Genomic DNA, 17,842 nt, shown 5'->3' on the forward strand with positions numbered 1-17,842 from the left:
TCCTTCCTTCCTTCCTTCCTTCCTTCCTTCCTTCCTTCCTTTTTCTTTCTTTCCTTTCTTTTCATTTCTTTTTTCTTTCTCTCTCTCTCTCTTCCTTTCTTCTTCTTCTTCTTTTTTTTTTTTTTTTGACAGAGCCTCACTCTGTTTTCCAGGCTGGAATGCAGTGGCATGATCTCAGCTTGCTGCAACCTGTACCTTTTGGGTTCAAGTGATTCTCCTTCCTCAGCCTCCGAGTAACTGGGATTACAGGCACATGCCCATACCTGGCTATTTTGTGTATTTTCAGTAGAGATGGTGTTTCACCATGTTGGCCACGTTGGTCTCAAACTCCTGACCTCGGATGATCTGCCTGCCTCGGCCTCCCAAAGTTCTGAGATTACAGGCATGAGCCACCGTACCCAGCCTAATTCAATTATTTCTGATACCATCTACCTGGAGATAACAGCAGATCACACTGGTTAAGGATTCAGTCCCACAAAACTGATGCCCACTCCTGATGCCAATAGCAAGCCTCAGGTTATTTTGCCTGTGCTTCTGACCAACCATCTGTAAATCAGGGTTCCCACAGCTCCTTCCCTGGTTCAGGTAATTTGTTAGAGCAGCTCGCAGAACTCGGGGAAGCATGTTCACTGGTTTGTTACAAAGAATATTTTAAAGGATTCAAATCAACAGCCAGATGAGGAGATACAATGGACAGGTCTGGAAGGGGCCTGAGTACAGGAGCTTCTGCCCCTTTGGAGTTGGGGTATGCCACCCTCCTGGCTTGTGGACATGTTCTTGTTCACCTTCCTGGAAGCCCCCACATGGTTGGCTATTCACAAGTTCCTCAGACCCAGTCCTTTTTGTTTTTTTATAGGAGCTTCATTTTATAGGCATGATTGATTGAATCATTGGCCATTGGTGAGCAATTTAAGCTTTAGTCCCTCTCCTCACCCTGGAGGTTGGGGAGTGCGGCTGAAAGCCCCCATCCTCTAATCCTACCTTGGTTTTTCCAATGACTAGCCTCCATCCTGAAGCTACCTAGGAGCTGCAGCCTCAGTCAACTCATTGGCATACAAAAAGACACTTTGGAGATCCTCAGGATTTTAGGAGTTGTATGCCAGGAAACAGGCATACAACTAAAACCAAATATATATTTCACAATATCACACCAAGTCTGACTTTAATCACCTTCCTACCAACTATTAATAGTCATGGAACTACTAGCCTGGTTATCTTCTGCTTTGTTCAGTATTGTTTTATGTAATTTCATTGAGGTGTGTATTTATGTGGTGCTGGGGCAAGACATGATGGGAAGATTCTTGAATTAATCTGAGAAACTATCATTTGACCTGTAACTCTTAATTCTAAATAGCTAAATTAATGTATGATATATTGAAATTGTTGAAAGACCCTGGATAAAGGTAGAAGACAATAGAGCAGTGGTGTGGTGTTATTCTGAAAGGAGAGATCTCTCTTTGACTTGCATATTAATTAGGGAGTGGACTTTGGTAGAATATACAGATTTTTCTATTTGAATGTTGCCCTGGGTGGTATGTTACTCTTTTTTTCCAGTATTTGCCACTCCACATGTAGGCATTTGCCAGTGTGAAATAATCAAAAGGATAAGAATCCAGCTTAAGAGAGTTTATTCAAATACAAAGCTGAGGATGACCATCCAGGAAAACACAGACTCCAAAGAAATAGGATCAGTGCTTCAAAGTTGAAAAGTTAAGATCGTATTTGTATAGGCAGAAAACAGACATTTAGCGGAATAACATTTTTCACACAAAGTTGGTTTATGAGTTATAGCAGTTTGATTAGTTACAGCTTGTTTGTTTTCTTTTTCCAATTTAAAAGAATATATTTAACATTCCATCTTAGAAAACGGGTCTTTGTATAGAAGAAGAAAGAGGGAAGTTAATTTATAATGAAGATAAACAGTAAAGAGGGAAGGAGTCTTCTCTGGCACCTTTTAGTTTTTTGCAGCATTTAGCAAAGCAATGTAAGTAAGGAAAAAAAGGCTAATCTGTAATCAGGGAAACCAAGTTTATATCTGCCTAGGTTACAGCCGCCTGTTAGTGACTGAGGTCCCTTAATCACATTCCTTGAAGGCTCAAAATAAAAGTTCCAAAAGTTTGGTTTTGCATTACTTATTTTCACACAGAGAAAATATGAAGAATGACTGAGCATTGGCAAGGAGATGAGTTCATTGGGTGCTATTATGTGCTTACTGCTTGTTTTTTGCCTACACTAATAATAGTTGTCAATACCTGTGAGGTTAGGGAACAGAAAAAAATTAAAAACTATACTTTAGTCCAGTAGTTCTCAGTGAGGTCACTGTATCAGAAAATCCATCTTATAAGAACTTGTTAGAAGTGCAGATTATCTGTCCCCATCCCAGATTTAGTGAATCAGAAACCCTGGGGATGAGACCAGCAGCCTATGTTTGAAGAAGCCTTCAAAGTAATTGTGATAACCTGCTTTAGCTCGGGGATCAGCAATCTACAGCCTATGGACCTAATTTGGTCTATAACATGTTTTTTTGTAAGTAAAATTTTATTGAAACAAAACCATACCCATTTGTTTATTTAGTTTATGGATTCTTTTGTGCTACAGCGGCAGAGTTGAGTAGTTGCAACAGAGAACTTATAGCCAAAAGTATTTACCATCTGGTTCTTTACAGAAAAAGTTTGCTGACTCCTGCTTTAGGCCTTAGGCACTAGAGGCCCAAATTCTGAATGTATGAGAATATATTTGCTAATTAAATTGAAGACCATGAAGAAAAATGAAATTTTTCATGGCTTTTAAAAATTTTAACCTGTTACTTTTCCCTTTTAGTCAAGGATGCTATTTAAACGGGCCTTTTAATTCAAATCTACCGCCTATCCCGAAGCAAAGGTCATCTTCCATATCACTGACTCACCATTTAAGTCTGCGAAGAGCTGGTAAGAAATCATTCTTTATGACTCATATATGGGGATTCTCAAAGTATATGGTAGTGTAAACACTTTTCATTACACATTTATAGCTAATTTTGAATACAATTTCATGTGTTGTAAGTTAACATGACTACGAAGTTTGGGTTGGCTGCTAATTGACTGTTGGCAAATTCTTTCAGTAAGCAGTTTTAGAACACCTCTGTACCAAGTGCTTTGCTAAGCAGTAGGGATTCAGAGATAAAATATAGAACTATTTAACCTGAATGGTTGCCGACCCAGGACAAGGGAAAATCTTCAAGAAAGAGTATTTCTTTTGTAGAATGGTAATTATGGAGAAAAAAATTAATATTAGAACAGAAAAAGCCATGACTTCATCCTGGAAAAAAAAAAACATTCTAATAGGAATTTTCTTTATATTAAAAGATTATAGAATGCTTAAAATCTTGGACAAAAGATATTTTAACAAATATAACATAGGAATAGCAAAGCAATACAGATACATTATGGCTGATATGACATAGGTACAATTTCGTGATTGGGATATACAATTACAAGATTCTTTTATACGCAATAAACTATAAAGCATGTGAAGAGGTCAGAAAGTGTTATTAATAATCAAGAAAAGCAGGCATTAGAAAAGGATCTACATATGATATTGATGTTTTATTTTACAGTTTTTACAATATCAATGATGTTTTAAAGGAAATAGAAGGAATAATGGCCAAAATGAATGGATATTTTGAATAGAGACTAGAACACTGCTAAAGAAATGGACAGTCTAGAACTAAGAAATGCGCCTGATTAAATCAAAAGCTTATTCAATGGTTTAAGAATAGATTGGACATAACAGAATATAAAAGTAGTAAAGTTGAAGTCAGGTAAATAGAAAATATCCAAACTGAAGCACAGAGAAGGAAAAATACATAAATAACAGAACAAAGTTTAAGAGACATATGGGACACAGAAGTTCTAAAATATGTTTGACTGAAGTCCCAGAAGGAAAGGAGAGAAACAAAAGGACAGAATAAGTTACCAAAACTAATAAAAGAAGGCAAACAACAAATTCATAAAGTGCAGTGAGCCCCAAGCAGGATAAATACTAGAAAATGACAGCTACATATATGAGTCAAGGCTCTAAATTATAAAGAAAAAAGTTTCAAAAGCAACCAAATAAAGATAGATTATTTTTCCGGGAACAACAGTAATACTGACAGCGACTTGTTAACAGCAACTGTGAACTTCAAAGACAGTGGAATGGCATATTTTAAAAAGTGTCAAAAGAATAAAACTTGCCAACATAGAATTCTTTTTTTTTTTGGGAGACGGAGTTTCACTCATGTTACCCAGGCTGGAGTGCAATGGCACGATCTCCGCTCACCGCAACCTCCGCCTCCTGGGTTCAGGCAATTCTCCTGCCTCAGCCTCCTGAGTAGCCGGGATTACAGGCACGCGCCACCATGCCCAGCTAATTTTTTGTATTTTTAGTAGAGACGGGGTTTCACCATGTTGACCAGGATGGTCTCGATCTCTTGACCTCGTGATCCACCCGCCTCGGCCTCCCAAAGTGCTGGGATTACAGGCTTGAGCCACCGCACCCGGCCTAGAATTCTTTATCTAATGAAGAAATATCCTTGAAAAATTAAATTGGAGCCAGGCATGGTGGCTCACACCTGTAATCCCAGCCCTTTGGGAGGCCGAGGCGGGTGGATCACGAGGTCAAGAGATCGAGACCATCCTCGTCAACACGGTGAAACCCCGTCTCTACTAAAAATACAAAAAATCAGCTGGGCATAGTGTCGCGTGCCTGTAATCCCAGCTACTCAGGAGGCTGAGGCAGGAGAATTGCCTGAACCCGGGAGGCGGAGGTTGCGGTGAGCCGAGATCGCGCTATTGCACTCCAGCCTGGGTAACAAGAGCGAAACTCCGCCTCAAAAAAAAAAGAAAAATTAAATTGAAATAAAATTTTTTTTTTTAGTATCCTCACTGCCCCACCCCCAACAGTAACTGTGGTGATAGGTATGTTAATTAATTTGATTGCGGTAATCATTTCACAGTAAATATGTAAATCAAGTCATCATGTTGTACACCTTGAATAAGGCAGTTTTTGTCAATTATACTTCAGCAAATCTGGAAAAAAATCTTTTACTAAATCAGATGAGAAGCTAGAAAAAAATACATTTTTTTTTCAAACAAACAAACAAAATCTGAGAGAATTTGTAGGTGGCAGACCTGTGCTACTGAGGTTCAGTAGAGGAAGTTTCTTAGGCAAGAAGAAAATTATCCAGATTGAGGCATGGAACTGTAAGAACAAACCAAAAGCACTGGTAAGGCTAAATAGATGGGTGAAGATTAAAAAATACTGATGGGCAAACACAATAGTAACTTTCTTATAGCATTTATAAAATACATAGAGGCAGGTAAATGATAACAATAGCATAAAGGGTAGGGAAGGGGTAAATGTACTTAAATTCGTTGTAAGGTAGTAGTAATGCTAGCAAAACAGCAAAAAGTTATAATTTAAGGGAAACTAACATTCAAAGATGAACATTGTAATATCCAGGGGCCAATTTAAAGACCAATAAAACTATATAACTAAAAAGCTAATAGGGAGGTAAAATGGCATGATTTAAAAAAAAAAAACTCGTATAATGCAAAAGAATCTGAGAAAAGAAAAGCAAAAACAGAAGAAACACATAAAAAATAAATAGCAGCATGGTGGATTTTAAACACATTTTTTTACATTAAATATATACCTTGGGGATAGAAGGAGGAATCTGACTAGAGTTGTCAGTATATTACCTGAAATGTCAAGTTTTCAACAAAAATTGGACTTTACACTCCAATTAGAAGACAAAGATTAGGCCGGGCACTGTGACTCACACCTGTAATCGCAACACTTTGGGAGCCTGAGGTGGGCGGATAACATGATGTCAGGAATTCAAGACCAGCCTGGCCAACATGGTGAACCCCATCTCTACAAAATACATAAATACAAAATGCAAAAATTAACAGGATGTGGTGGTGGGCACCTGTAATCCCAGCTACTTGGGAGGCTGAGGCATGAGAATCGCTTGAATCCAAGAGGTGGAGAGTGCGGTGAGTCGAGAGGGTGCCACTGCACTCCAGCCTGGGCAACAGAGCAAGACTCCATCTCAAAAAAAAGTAATCTTCTGACTGCTCAGTGGTTGATGCCCAAATTATACTGATCCCCCAGGGATGTCATTTAGGAAACCATGTTTAAAAATACAATTAAAAACTCAAGAGAAAAAGCTAGTAGAGAACTAAGTAATTACACATTATAGGAGAAACAGAATCTATACAATTAGTTCAGGAAAGTCACTAAGCAAAGAATCAGAAAGAAGAAAACAAACACGAAACCAGCAACATAAGAAACCTTTGGTGTTGGAGGGATCTGCTATCAAAACTGTTACAGTATTTTATCTACAATATCAAATTTTCAACAAAAATTTGTGAAACATGCAAAGATACAAGAAATTTTTGACATGTACACAAGGAAAAGGTAACCAACAGAAATTATCCCTGAACTGGATTGGATTTTGGACTTAATATAAAACAAAATTATAGCATTGTTTTAATAATTATGAAGTAATTGCTATTTTTATTCAATATTGGATTAGAGGTTCTAGTCAGAGCAATTAGGTAAGAAGGAATAAAAGGAAAAAGTAAAACTGTATTTGCAGATGGCATGAGGTTGTATATACAAAATTCTAGGAAATTCATTAAAATCTATTATAATCAATAAATAAGTTTATCAATGTGGCAGGATATACAAAAACCAATTTTATTTCTATACACTAACATTAAGGAATCAAAAACTGAAGTTACAAAAAGATTTCCATTTACAGTTAGCATTAAAAAATCTTTGAAATAAATTTAGCAAAATAATACAAGACCTTTGGAATGAAAACTGTAAAATACTGTTGAAATTAAAGAAGACCTAAAATATTAGAAGACATTCCATGTTTAAGGATCAGAAGACATAATATTATTAAGATGGCAACATTCTTTAAATTGAACTAGATTCAATACAATCCTTATCAAAATTTCAGCTTTGCCAAAATTGACAATCTGATCCTAAGATTCATATAGAAATGCAGGAGTCCCAGAATAGCCAAAACAGTTATTTAATGAAAAAGAAGAAAAATATGAGGACTCCCACTTTCAAATTTTAAAACTTACTACCAAGCTACAGTAACTAAGACAGCATGGTACAGGCATAAAGATATTTCTATTCAATTAAATAGGATTCAGATTTTAGAAATAAACCTTGACATTTATGGTCAAATGATTTTCAACAAGGATACCAGGATACTTCATTGAGAAATGAATCGTATTTTCAATAAATGGTGCTGAGAAAAGTGGATATGAACATGCAAAATAATCGATTTGGAATCCTACCTCTCACTATACTCAAAAATTAACGTGAAATGCATCATAGACTCAAATGTAAACATTAAAACCATAAGAGATAGCACGTGTTGGCAAGAGTGTGGAGAAAAGGGAACCTTTTATACACAGGGAACGTAAATTGTTGCAGCCATTATGGAATACAGTATGGAGATTTCTCAAAAAATTAAAGATAGAACTGCCATATGACCCAGCAATTTTTCTTCTGGATGTATACCGAAAGGAAATGAAATCAACACCTTCTAGAGATATCTGCTTTCCCATGTTCATTCACAGTAGCCAAGGTTTGGAAACAACCTAATTGTTAATCGATAGTGAATGGAGCAAATATAATAAATATATACAATAGAATATTATTTAGCTTTAACAAGGAAGGAGATCCTGTCATTTATGACAACATGGATGAACCTCAAGAACATTATGCTAAGTGAAATAAGTCAGACCAGAAAGAAAAATACTACTTGGGAGCTCACTTATATGTGGAATCTACAAAAAATAGTCGGATTCATAGGAAAAGAGTAAAATGGTGGTTATCAGGGGCTCGGTGGGGTAGTAGAAATGAGGAAATAAAGGTCAAAGGGTACAAAGTTGTAGATATATTGAATGAAGAAGTCTAATGCACAGAGGTCTAATGCACAGCATGAGAACTATAGTCAATAATATTATTGTAATGTATACCAGAAATTTTGCTAAGAGAATAGATTTTAGGTGCTCTTACTACACATACATACACAAAAGATATCTGTGAGATGATGGATATGTTCATTTGCTTGACTGTAGTAACTATTTCACTATGTATGTGTATATCAAAACATCATGTTCTATGCCTTAAACATGTACAATAAAAAGAATCAAAAATAAAAGTATGCATTATGAAAAAGGCTTCCATTATAACCTTTGTACTAGAAACATGAACTGGAAGCCAAATAAAATAAAAAGGATTCCATGGGGAATAAAAGTAAAAACCATAAAACTTACAGAAGAAAACATTGGAGGAAATATTTGTGACTTTGGGTTTTGAATAAGGCATTCTTGATATGGCAAATATGATACCAAATGCATGGTCCTTAAATGAAAAATATTGATGTATCAGAATTTATCAAAATTGAAAACATTTGTACTTTAAGAATTTTTTTTTTTTTTTTTTTTGAGACTGAGTCTCGCTCTGTCGCCAGGCACCAGGCTGGAGTGCAGTGGTGCGATCTTGGCTCACTGCAACTCCCCCCTCCCAGGTTCAAGCAGTTCTCCTCTCGAGCAGCTGGGACTACAGGCACACACCACCATGCCCAGCTAATGTTTGTATTTTTAGTAGAGGCGGGGTTTCACCATGTTGGCCAAGATGGTCTCCATCTCTTGAGCTCATGATCCGCCCGTCTTGGCCTCCCAAAGTGCTGGGATTACAGGTGTTAGCCACCATGCCTAGCCTAACATTTGTACTTTAATAGACACCATCAAGAAAATGAAAAGACACAAGTTAAGAGAAAATGTTGGCAAATCATATTTGACAACAGACTTGTATCCAGAATATGTAAATAACTCTGAGAACTCAAAAAGAAAAAGAAAAGTGGCCTGATTAAAACATAGAAGATCTCTGCCTGGACAACACAGCAAGACCCTGTCTCTGCAAAAACAAAAAAAAATAATAAATTAACTGGGCATAGTGGTGTGACCTGTGGTGATACCAGCTGCTCAGAAGGTTGAGGTAGAAGGATCACTTGAGCCCAGGAGGTAGAGGCTGCGGTGAACTATGAGGAATACCACTGCCAAATTGTCTTCCAAAGTGGCTACATCATTTTACTTTCCAATCAGCAATGTATAGTGTTTCCATTTTATGAATATTTTGTTCAGAAGTTCATGTTGAAATCTAATACCCAATGAAACAGTATTAAGAGATGGGGCCTTTTAGAGACGACTAGGCCATGAAGTTGGAGACTTTATGAATGAGATTAGTGCTCTTATAAAAGAGGTCTGAGGGAGCTAGCTAACCCCTTTAGCCATGTGAGGACACAGTGAAAAGGTACCATCTGTGAGGCGGAAACAGCCTGGGTGATACGGCTAGATTGCCGTCTCAAAAAATATATATATATAAATAATAATAAAAGAAAGAAAAGAAAATAGAAGGTCTGAATAAATGTTTCTCCAAAGGACACATACAAATGGCCCATAACCACATGAAAAGATGCTCAGGATCATTAATATTTGGGAAAATATAAATCAAATCCACAGGGAGTTACCATTTTACACCCACTAGGATGTCTGTAATTATAAAGATAGACAGTAACATATTTTGGTAAAAAATATTCAGAAGTTGGGACACTGTACATTGCTGATGGGAAAGTAAAATGATACAGCCACTTTGGAAGACAATTTGGCAGTTTCTTAAATTTTAAACATGAAGTTACCATATGACCCAGAAATTCTGCTCCTTGGTGTACCCAAAAGAGGTGAAACTGTACATACACACAAAAACTTGTACATTGATGTGTATAGAAGCATTATTCATTATAGTCAAAAAGTAGAAACAACCTAAATGGCTATCAATGAATGGTAAAACAAAATGTGGCTTGTCCATACAGTAGAATATATTTTTTTGTCACAAAAATAAAATGGAGAAGTACTACATGCTACACCATGAATGAACCTTGAAACCATTATGCTAAGTGAAATAAGGCAGTCACAAAAGACTACAAATTGTACAAATCTACTCATATAAAATGTCTAAAATGGACAGATCTATAGAGATAGAAAACATTATTAGTGGTTGCTATGGTTTTAATGTTTGTGTACCTCAAAAATTCACATGTTGAAACCTAATCCCCAAGGAAACAGTATTAAGAGATGGGGCGTTTTAGAGGTGACTAGGTCATGAGGTTGGAGTCTTTATGAATGAGATTAGTGCCCTTATAAAAGAGCCCGAGGGAGCTAGCTATCCCCTTCAGCCATGTGAGGACACAGTGAAAAGGTACCATCTGTGAGGCAGAAACTGAACCCTCACCAGACATCAGATCTACCGTCACCTTGGTCTTGGACTTCCCAGCCTCCAAAACTGTGAGCAGCCAATTTTTGTTGTTTACAAATTACCCAGTCTAAAGTATTTTTTTATAGCAGCTTGAATGAACTAAGACAGTAGTTGCCTGTAACTATGGGTAGGAGGGACAGGAATAGGGAATGACTGCTAATGGGTATAGGGTTCCTTTCTGAGTTTATGGAAGTATTCCAGAATTAGATAGTGGTGGTAGTTGCACAGCTCTGTGAATTTCTAAAATTCACTGAATTGTACAATTTAAAAAAGTTAATTTTATGGCATGTGAATGATACCTTTAAAGGCTGTTTAAAAAGCACATAAGCATGTTCTCTTACCACAGTGGAATTAGATTTAAAAACATCTGTCAGTAGATCTTCAGAAAATCCTCAAATTATAAATAACCTATGGGTCAAAGAAGGAAAAACAGTGAAAAATTGAAAATATTTTGAACTGAATAATAATGAAAATAGGACTTATTAAAATATGGGAAGAAGCTAAAGTAGTGCTTTGAGTTGGGAAATTTATAGCAAAAAGGAGAAAAATTAAAAATCAGTTAAGCTTACATTTTAAGAAGCTACAAGTTTAACAGCAAAGTAAACCAAAAGAAAGAAAAAGACATAACACTGATATAAAAAGATAACACTAATAGAAAAATGACAGAAAATCTGAAGAGTCATATATCTGCTAAAGAAATTAAATGTAGTTAACAACCTTCCTATGACTTTACTGGTAAATTCTTCCCAATATTTAATGAAAATGTTTCTATGAAAGATTATATCTAGTGCCTTAGTTTTCTGTAGCTACTTGCTGTAAACTGAATATTAATATCCCCTCACTTGCACCCCAATTCATATGTTGAAACCTAATCCTCAGTGTGATAGTATTTGGAGCTGGGGCCTATGGAAGGTGATTATGTCATGTGAGTGGACTCTTCGTGAATGGAATGAGTGCCTTATAAAAGATACCTCAAAGAGCTCTCTAATACCTTCCACCATGTAAGGACATGAGAAGATGGTCATCAGTGAACCAGGAAGTGGTCCATCATCAGACACTACATCTGCCAGTGCCTTGATCTTGGACTTCTTAGCCTCCAGAACAGTGAGACATAAATTTCTCTTATGTATAAAATACCTCGTTTATGGTATTCTGTTATAGCAATCTGAATGGGCTAAGACACTATCAAATTACCACACAGTGACTTAAATAACACAAATTTATTCTTACAATTCTGGGGGTCAGAAGCCTAAAATTGTTCTCACTGGGTCCAAAGCAAGGTATCAGCAGGGTTGTATTCTTTCTGGAGGCTTTAGGGGATAATCCATTTTCTTTTCATTTCCCAGTTTCTAGAGGACTTCCTAGAGCTTGCCTGCATTCCTGGCCCATGGCCCCATTACTCCATCTTCATTGCCAGCAATATCAGTCTGAATCCTTATGCTAACATCTCTCTGGCTCTTTTATGTTTGCTTCTCTTTTACTTAGGCAGAGGATTCAGCTGTGCATGACTCTTGTAATAACAAGGACTCTTGCCATTAAATTGAGCACAACTGGATAATCCAGGATAATCTCCCCATCTCAAGGTTAGCTGATTAGCAACCTTAAGTCCATTTGCAATTTAAATATCCCTTTGCCATTTAATCTAACATATAGATTCTGTGGTCAGGATGTGGACATCTTTGGCAGTGATTATTCTGCCTAACTCAGCCAATCTTATATAACTCACTGAAAAGGGAAAGAGGAAACCATTTTTATGAGGCCAGCATAACTCTAATATCGAAACCTGACAGGGATATTACAAGAAAACTAAAGGCCAACATCTCTTGTGAATATAGATAACAAAAATCCTAAACAAAGTTAAAAATATAATTGAGTAATATATTAAAATAATAATACCATAATGTTCATGTTAGGAAGTATTATTACAGGAATGTAAAGCCTGTTTAATCTTTGAAAATTCACTGCATTAGTTGAATAAAAGAGAATAATCATGGCCATCTTAATTGGTACAGAGAAAGCTTTTCATTTATGTTCATTTGATAAACTCGGTCATTACCCATAATTAAAAATTTTAAACAAATTGGGAATAGAGGGAACATTTTTAATCTGATAAATCTGTACCAGAAATATTTTTCAAACATTATACATAATGATGAAGTATTGGAACATTTTCCTCCTGACTTTGGAAACAAGATAAAGATGTTCACTGTAAACACTTGCCTCCAACATTTTCCTGTAATTTCTAGACAATCAATGAAGGCGAGATAAAGAAAAGGAATAAATACTGGAAAGAAAGATATAAACACTTTCCTTTATTTGTAGGTTACCTTTTTATATTCATAGAAACTCTAGAAGGATCTCAAAATATAGTAATAGAATTAACAAGTAAACTTTGCAAGATTTTAATTGTACAGAAAAATTCATTGTATTACTCTGTACTTTCAGAAAGTAGTTGAAAATGAAATTTTAAAACATCATTTACTACAGCTTCAAAAGCCATCAATTACCTAGAGATAAATTTAATTAAAAATGTGCAGTGCTGCTACACTCTATGACTGTAGGGACAAATTTCTATAACAAGACATGAAAATACTTACCATATGGGATTAGATGAATAAATTTGACTACATGAAAATTAATAACCTCTTTATCAAAAAAAGTCATATAAAGGCTGGGCATGGTGGCTCACACCTGTAATCCCAGCACTTTGGGAGACCGAAGTGAGCAGATCATTTGAGGTCAGGAGTTCGAGACCTGCCTGGCCGATATGGTGAGACCTGGTCTCTGCTAAAAATAGAAAAATTAACTGGGTATAGTGGTGGGTGCCTGTAGTCCCAGCTATTTGGGAGGCTGAGGCAGGAGAACCTGGGAGACTGAGGCTGCAGTGAGCCAAGGTCATGCCACTGCACTTCAGCCTGGGTGACAGGGTGAGACTCTGTCAAAAAAAAAAAAAGTCATATAAAAAGAATTCAAAACAGTAATAACATCTGAAAAAGAACTAGAATTCAGCCGTATAAAGAACTTCATCAGTGGAAGAATTATGGACAACTATTCATTTTCTGTTGCTGTGTATCAGATTACAACAAATGGAGCAATTTTTTGTGCAGTAGTCCACACACAGCTGAGTCCTCTGCTTAAGGTGTCATCAATCACAAAACAAGATGTTGACTCTACTTTGTTCTCATCTGGACAATCAGCTGGTAATGAATCAGCTGCCAAACTCAGGTTGTCCTCAGAATTTATTTCCTTTGGTTGTAGATTCTTGATGGCTCTGGCTTCTTGGTGGCTATTGGCTGGAGGCCACCCTCAGTTCCTAGAGGCTGCCGATAGTTTTTTGTCACATGGTCTTCCTCAATATGGGTGCTTAATTCATGGAGCTAGCAAGGAGAATCTCTAGAGTGAGTTTGCTAGCAAAATGGAATCCGTAATGTAACACAATCATAGGGGTCACACCCTGTCATCTTTCTGTTGATAAGAAGCCAGTCATAGGTGTTTTCTACACAAAGACATGAACACCAGTGGGGAAGGGTCAATGGGACTACCTTAGAGTATGTCCATCATCACAAGCCAATAGAAAAATGAGCAAAAGACTTGAACAAGCATTTCAGGGAAAAAACCTATACAAATGGCATATAAACATGAAATGTGCTTAACCTTATTAGTAATGAGGAAATTAAGAAGTAAAGGTATAGTGCTCTTCTATTTACCATCAGATTGGCAAAAGATAAAGAACATTATATTTACACACACACACACACACACACACACACACAGAGCGATAGAGAGAGAGAGAGTTTGTTTTAAGGGACTGGTTCACACAATTATGAGTGCTTGCAAGGCAGGCAAGTAGAAAATTTTCAGGACAGGCTGGCAGGCTGGAAATTCCAGCAGGGGTTAATGTTGCAGTCTTGAACCTGAAGGCAGTTTGGAGACAAAATTTTTTCCTCTTTGTGAGACATCAATCTTTTCTCTTAAAGCCCTAAGCTAATTGGATGAGGCCCACCCATGTTATGGAAGTTAATCTGCTTTACTCAAAGTTTATTGATTTAAATATTAATTACATCTAAAAAATATCTTCACAACAACATTTAGACTAGTGTTTAAGCAAACAGCTGGGCACCATAACCAAGTTGACACCATTGCACACATCTATAAATGTTTACCACTATGCCTGAAAATATTGTAGCACCTTAATGACTGTTACTTGTTTTCCTTTCTGAATCACACTTTACTTGGGTCTTTATTTTCAAATAAGGTTATAAATCTACCTGCCTCTTTCCAGGTATACCCACACTGCTTTAGTTTGAGGCACTCAGCAAAGGTTTCTGGAATAAATAAAAAGAATTAGAGATTTATCTCATGTTACTGAAGCACTCTGTTTTTTTTCCTTATTAAGCATTTAGCATTTGTTTGTATTCTTCAGTATTCTCTATCTTCATTGAGTTGTGGGGATGGTATCATTTTCTCCATTGTGAAGTTAAGTACGTTTTCCAGCACATAGTAAACTCTAAATATTTGTTGAATGAATGAATCAACTGGAAATATTTTCATGTAATTTTTAAAGGGATCTGACATTGCGTTAGCATATGATATTATATTCTCAACTTGCTTAATGCTATTAAGAATTTTAGTGCTTTGGCCAGATGCAGTGGCTTAAGCCTGTAATCCCAGTATTTGGGGAGGCTGAGGCAGGAGCATTGCTTCAGCCCAGGAGTTTGAGACTAGCCTGGGAAACATCATGAAACCCTGTCTCTACAAAAAATGCAAAAACTAGCCAGGCATGGTGGCTTGTGCCTGTAGTCTCCAAGGCCCAGAGGATCAATTGAGCCCAGGATGTTAAGACTACAGTAAGCCATGATCGTGCCACTCTACTTGGGGAATGGAATGAGAATCCATCTCACACACAAAAAAGTTAATTTTAGTTTTTCAATAAAATTTGGTAGAGATGCTTTGCTCATGTGAGTAATCAATCTGATAGGGATGCATAAGGTAAAAGTTAAAGACCAATAAGAATTAGAAAAATTTCTGCCATACATATGTCATACTGTTTGTCTACATTTATAATAGGTAAATGTGAACACTATGTTACCTATTATAAATGTAGATATTTACCCAACAAGGGATGCTTACCCAACAGCCACTGATCATGACAAATATGGCAAATATTGCATAAGTTTCTAGAATGTCTTGAGGCTCCATGTAGGAATTTGTTTTATCATTTAACTGTAAATACTTTGCTTTCTTTAAATAAGGAAAAAAATTCATAAAAACAAAAACATATATAACAAACACATACACATAATTATATTCTTATTTATTGCCTTTCTTTTAATTTTTTAAGGTATTTTGTCCAGTCTGAGTCCTGTGAATTCTCCCAACCATGGAACAGTGTCTGCTGGCTCTCTAACTAATCGATCACATATAGAATTTCCTGATACTGCTGATTTTCTTAATAAGCCAAGCATTATTTTACAGAGATCTCTAGGCAATGTACCCAATACACCAGATTCTTTTCAGCAGCTTGGAAATCCTGATAGCAATCTGTGTAACAGGTAAGTTTCCCAACTGTTTATTATTTCTGTTTCAAAATGTCAATTACAGTTAAGTCCTCAACATTTTGGATAGGTTGTTGGAAACTCCAACTTTAAGCTTAATGACCGGATTTTTTTTTGGTGTTACAATGAAATGACATTATTTGAAGATGTGCTGTAAGTTGTTTCACTTAAAGTGTCAGTTTTCAAAAACGTATCAATGATATTAAGTGAGGACTTTACTGTATTAAATAAAGTATTACCAGTTTTCTCATTCTATGTTATAACTAGATGATGGGTTTAGCCTCTATTTTTTTCCTTATTTACCTAGTAGTTTTTATTCTAAATAAATCTTTTATCATTTTAGTGGTATTAATTTTTTTAATTAAATAGTTTCCATCTGAGATAAAATATAGTGGTATTCTCCCCATCCTAAGATCTTAGTAAATATTAATTTAGTATACACTACTTAGTACCTATTCATAGTACCCAGTCATATGGCGTTTGATCTTATTTGTGCTTTACTAATAGTAAGGGTTTACCTCAGACCCAAAGTTCACTTTGAAAAATATTTTGTTTCCTTCAAAGACACACAGACCCTTTTCTAGTTTAAAGCCTTTAAGTTTATAGAGAGATTGGAATGTTAGGATGTGTTGCAGTTGAGACCTTGGTTAAAAATTAAACAGATTTTCTAATTGTGTTCAGGTAAAAAACTTTTACCTCATTTATCATATATATTTATCTATTTTATTCTATAAGCTGTGGACATCAAATACTGAAATATGTTTCAACATCTGAATCAGATGGTACAGATTGCTGCTGTGGAAAATCAGGTGAGATTACAAAAGTTATATGTACTTGAGTTTAAGAGAAATTTCTTACAATGATTTTTAGAATAGGCAAATGAATGAGTTTAATTTAAGTTTATCCATCTTTAAAATGAAGATTATTATTTTTTATCCACTTCACAGAGGATTTATTAAGAACAAATTATAAATAATAGATGGTGAAAGTAATTTGAATAATAAAAATGTGCTGCACCAATGAATGTAGTCTTCTTAGGTTATGGCTATTGTTTATAAATAGTGAAATTATTTATATTAACATTGAAATTTGTACTGTACAATCTAAACCCAAAAGGGTTTGCATAAATTTTTTTTATCACATAAAGAGGAGTTGTTTTAAAGTCTGGTTAATTGCATCATTCTGAAATATTTTATATCCTCAAACAAGAAACCGTGTTGATGAAATTATAGTTGTTTTAGAACCTTAAAAATTGATGACTCAAACTACCAGTAGTAGTTAACTAAATAACTCAGACCAACATTCCCCTTGAGGGCAACTAGAAAAGCTGGACAAATTATTTATTTAAAAAGTCTACTTGAAGCCATTGAAGAACTAAAAAGATCCTGTGAATCACCAGTACAAGATCTGTTGGAAGACAGAACTCCAAGAAAAGTGAGCCTGGAGTTTGTGGCTATCAAAAGGGTGTATGCCAATTCCAGAGAGAACAATGACTGATAGGATGAGCAATTTCATTTGTAGCTTCATGGGACTAGGAAGGCAGAGACTAGAGTTGAAGGCTTCTCATGGTAGAGATAACTTGATAAACTCTGAAGTGTTGTACCCTAGGAAAAAAGGTAAACCAAAAATAGATAAGCCTTTTCAGGAAATATAGGCTGTTCTCAATCCCTTTAGATAACCATAAAATTTACCTCTTTAAAGTGTGTAATTTAATAGTTTTTTTTTTTTTTTCATTTGAAAGGATTGTTTAAAAAGTAAACAAGTAGAGGTAGGGCTTCACCATATTGGTCAGGCTTGTCTTGAACTCCTGACCTCAGGTGATCCACCCGCCTTGGCCTCCCAAAGTGCTGGATTACAGGTGTGAGCCACCGTGCTCGGCCCTAACTTATTCTATGAGACCAGTATCATCCTGATACCAT

The 17,842-nt window shown here is 35.9% G+C and overlaps 1 protein-coding gene across 5 annotated transcripts in view; it reads left to right on the forward strand.

Annotated features, from left to right (window-relative positions):
• PDE3B (phosphodiesterase 3B) overlaps window positions 1–17,842 on the forward strand; it is a 207,790-nt gene that overhangs the window by 146,593 nt on the left and 43,355 nt on the right. For all 5 annotated transcript variants that reach the window (XM_032241018.1, XM_032241017.1, XM_032241020.1 and 2 more), the window contains exons 5-7: window positions 2,821–2,927; window positions 15,710–15,920; window positions 16,659–16,732. In XM_032241018.1, coding sequence (XP_032096909.1) covers window positions 2,821–2,927; window positions 15,710–15,920; window positions 16,659–16,732 — 392 coding nt within the window. The remainder of the gene's footprint in view (window positions 1–2,820; window positions 2,928–15,709; window positions 15,921–16,658; window positions 16,733–17,842) is intronic.

Source organism: Sapajus apella, unplaced genomic scaffold (genome assembly GCF_009761245.1).
Source record: "Sapajus apella isolate SASKATOON/1434 unplaced genomic scaffold, GSC_monkey_1.0 scaffold47, whole genome shotgun sequence".
Lineage (NCBI taxonomy): Eukaryota > Metazoa > Chordata > Mammalia > Primates > Cebidae > Sapajus > Sapajus apella.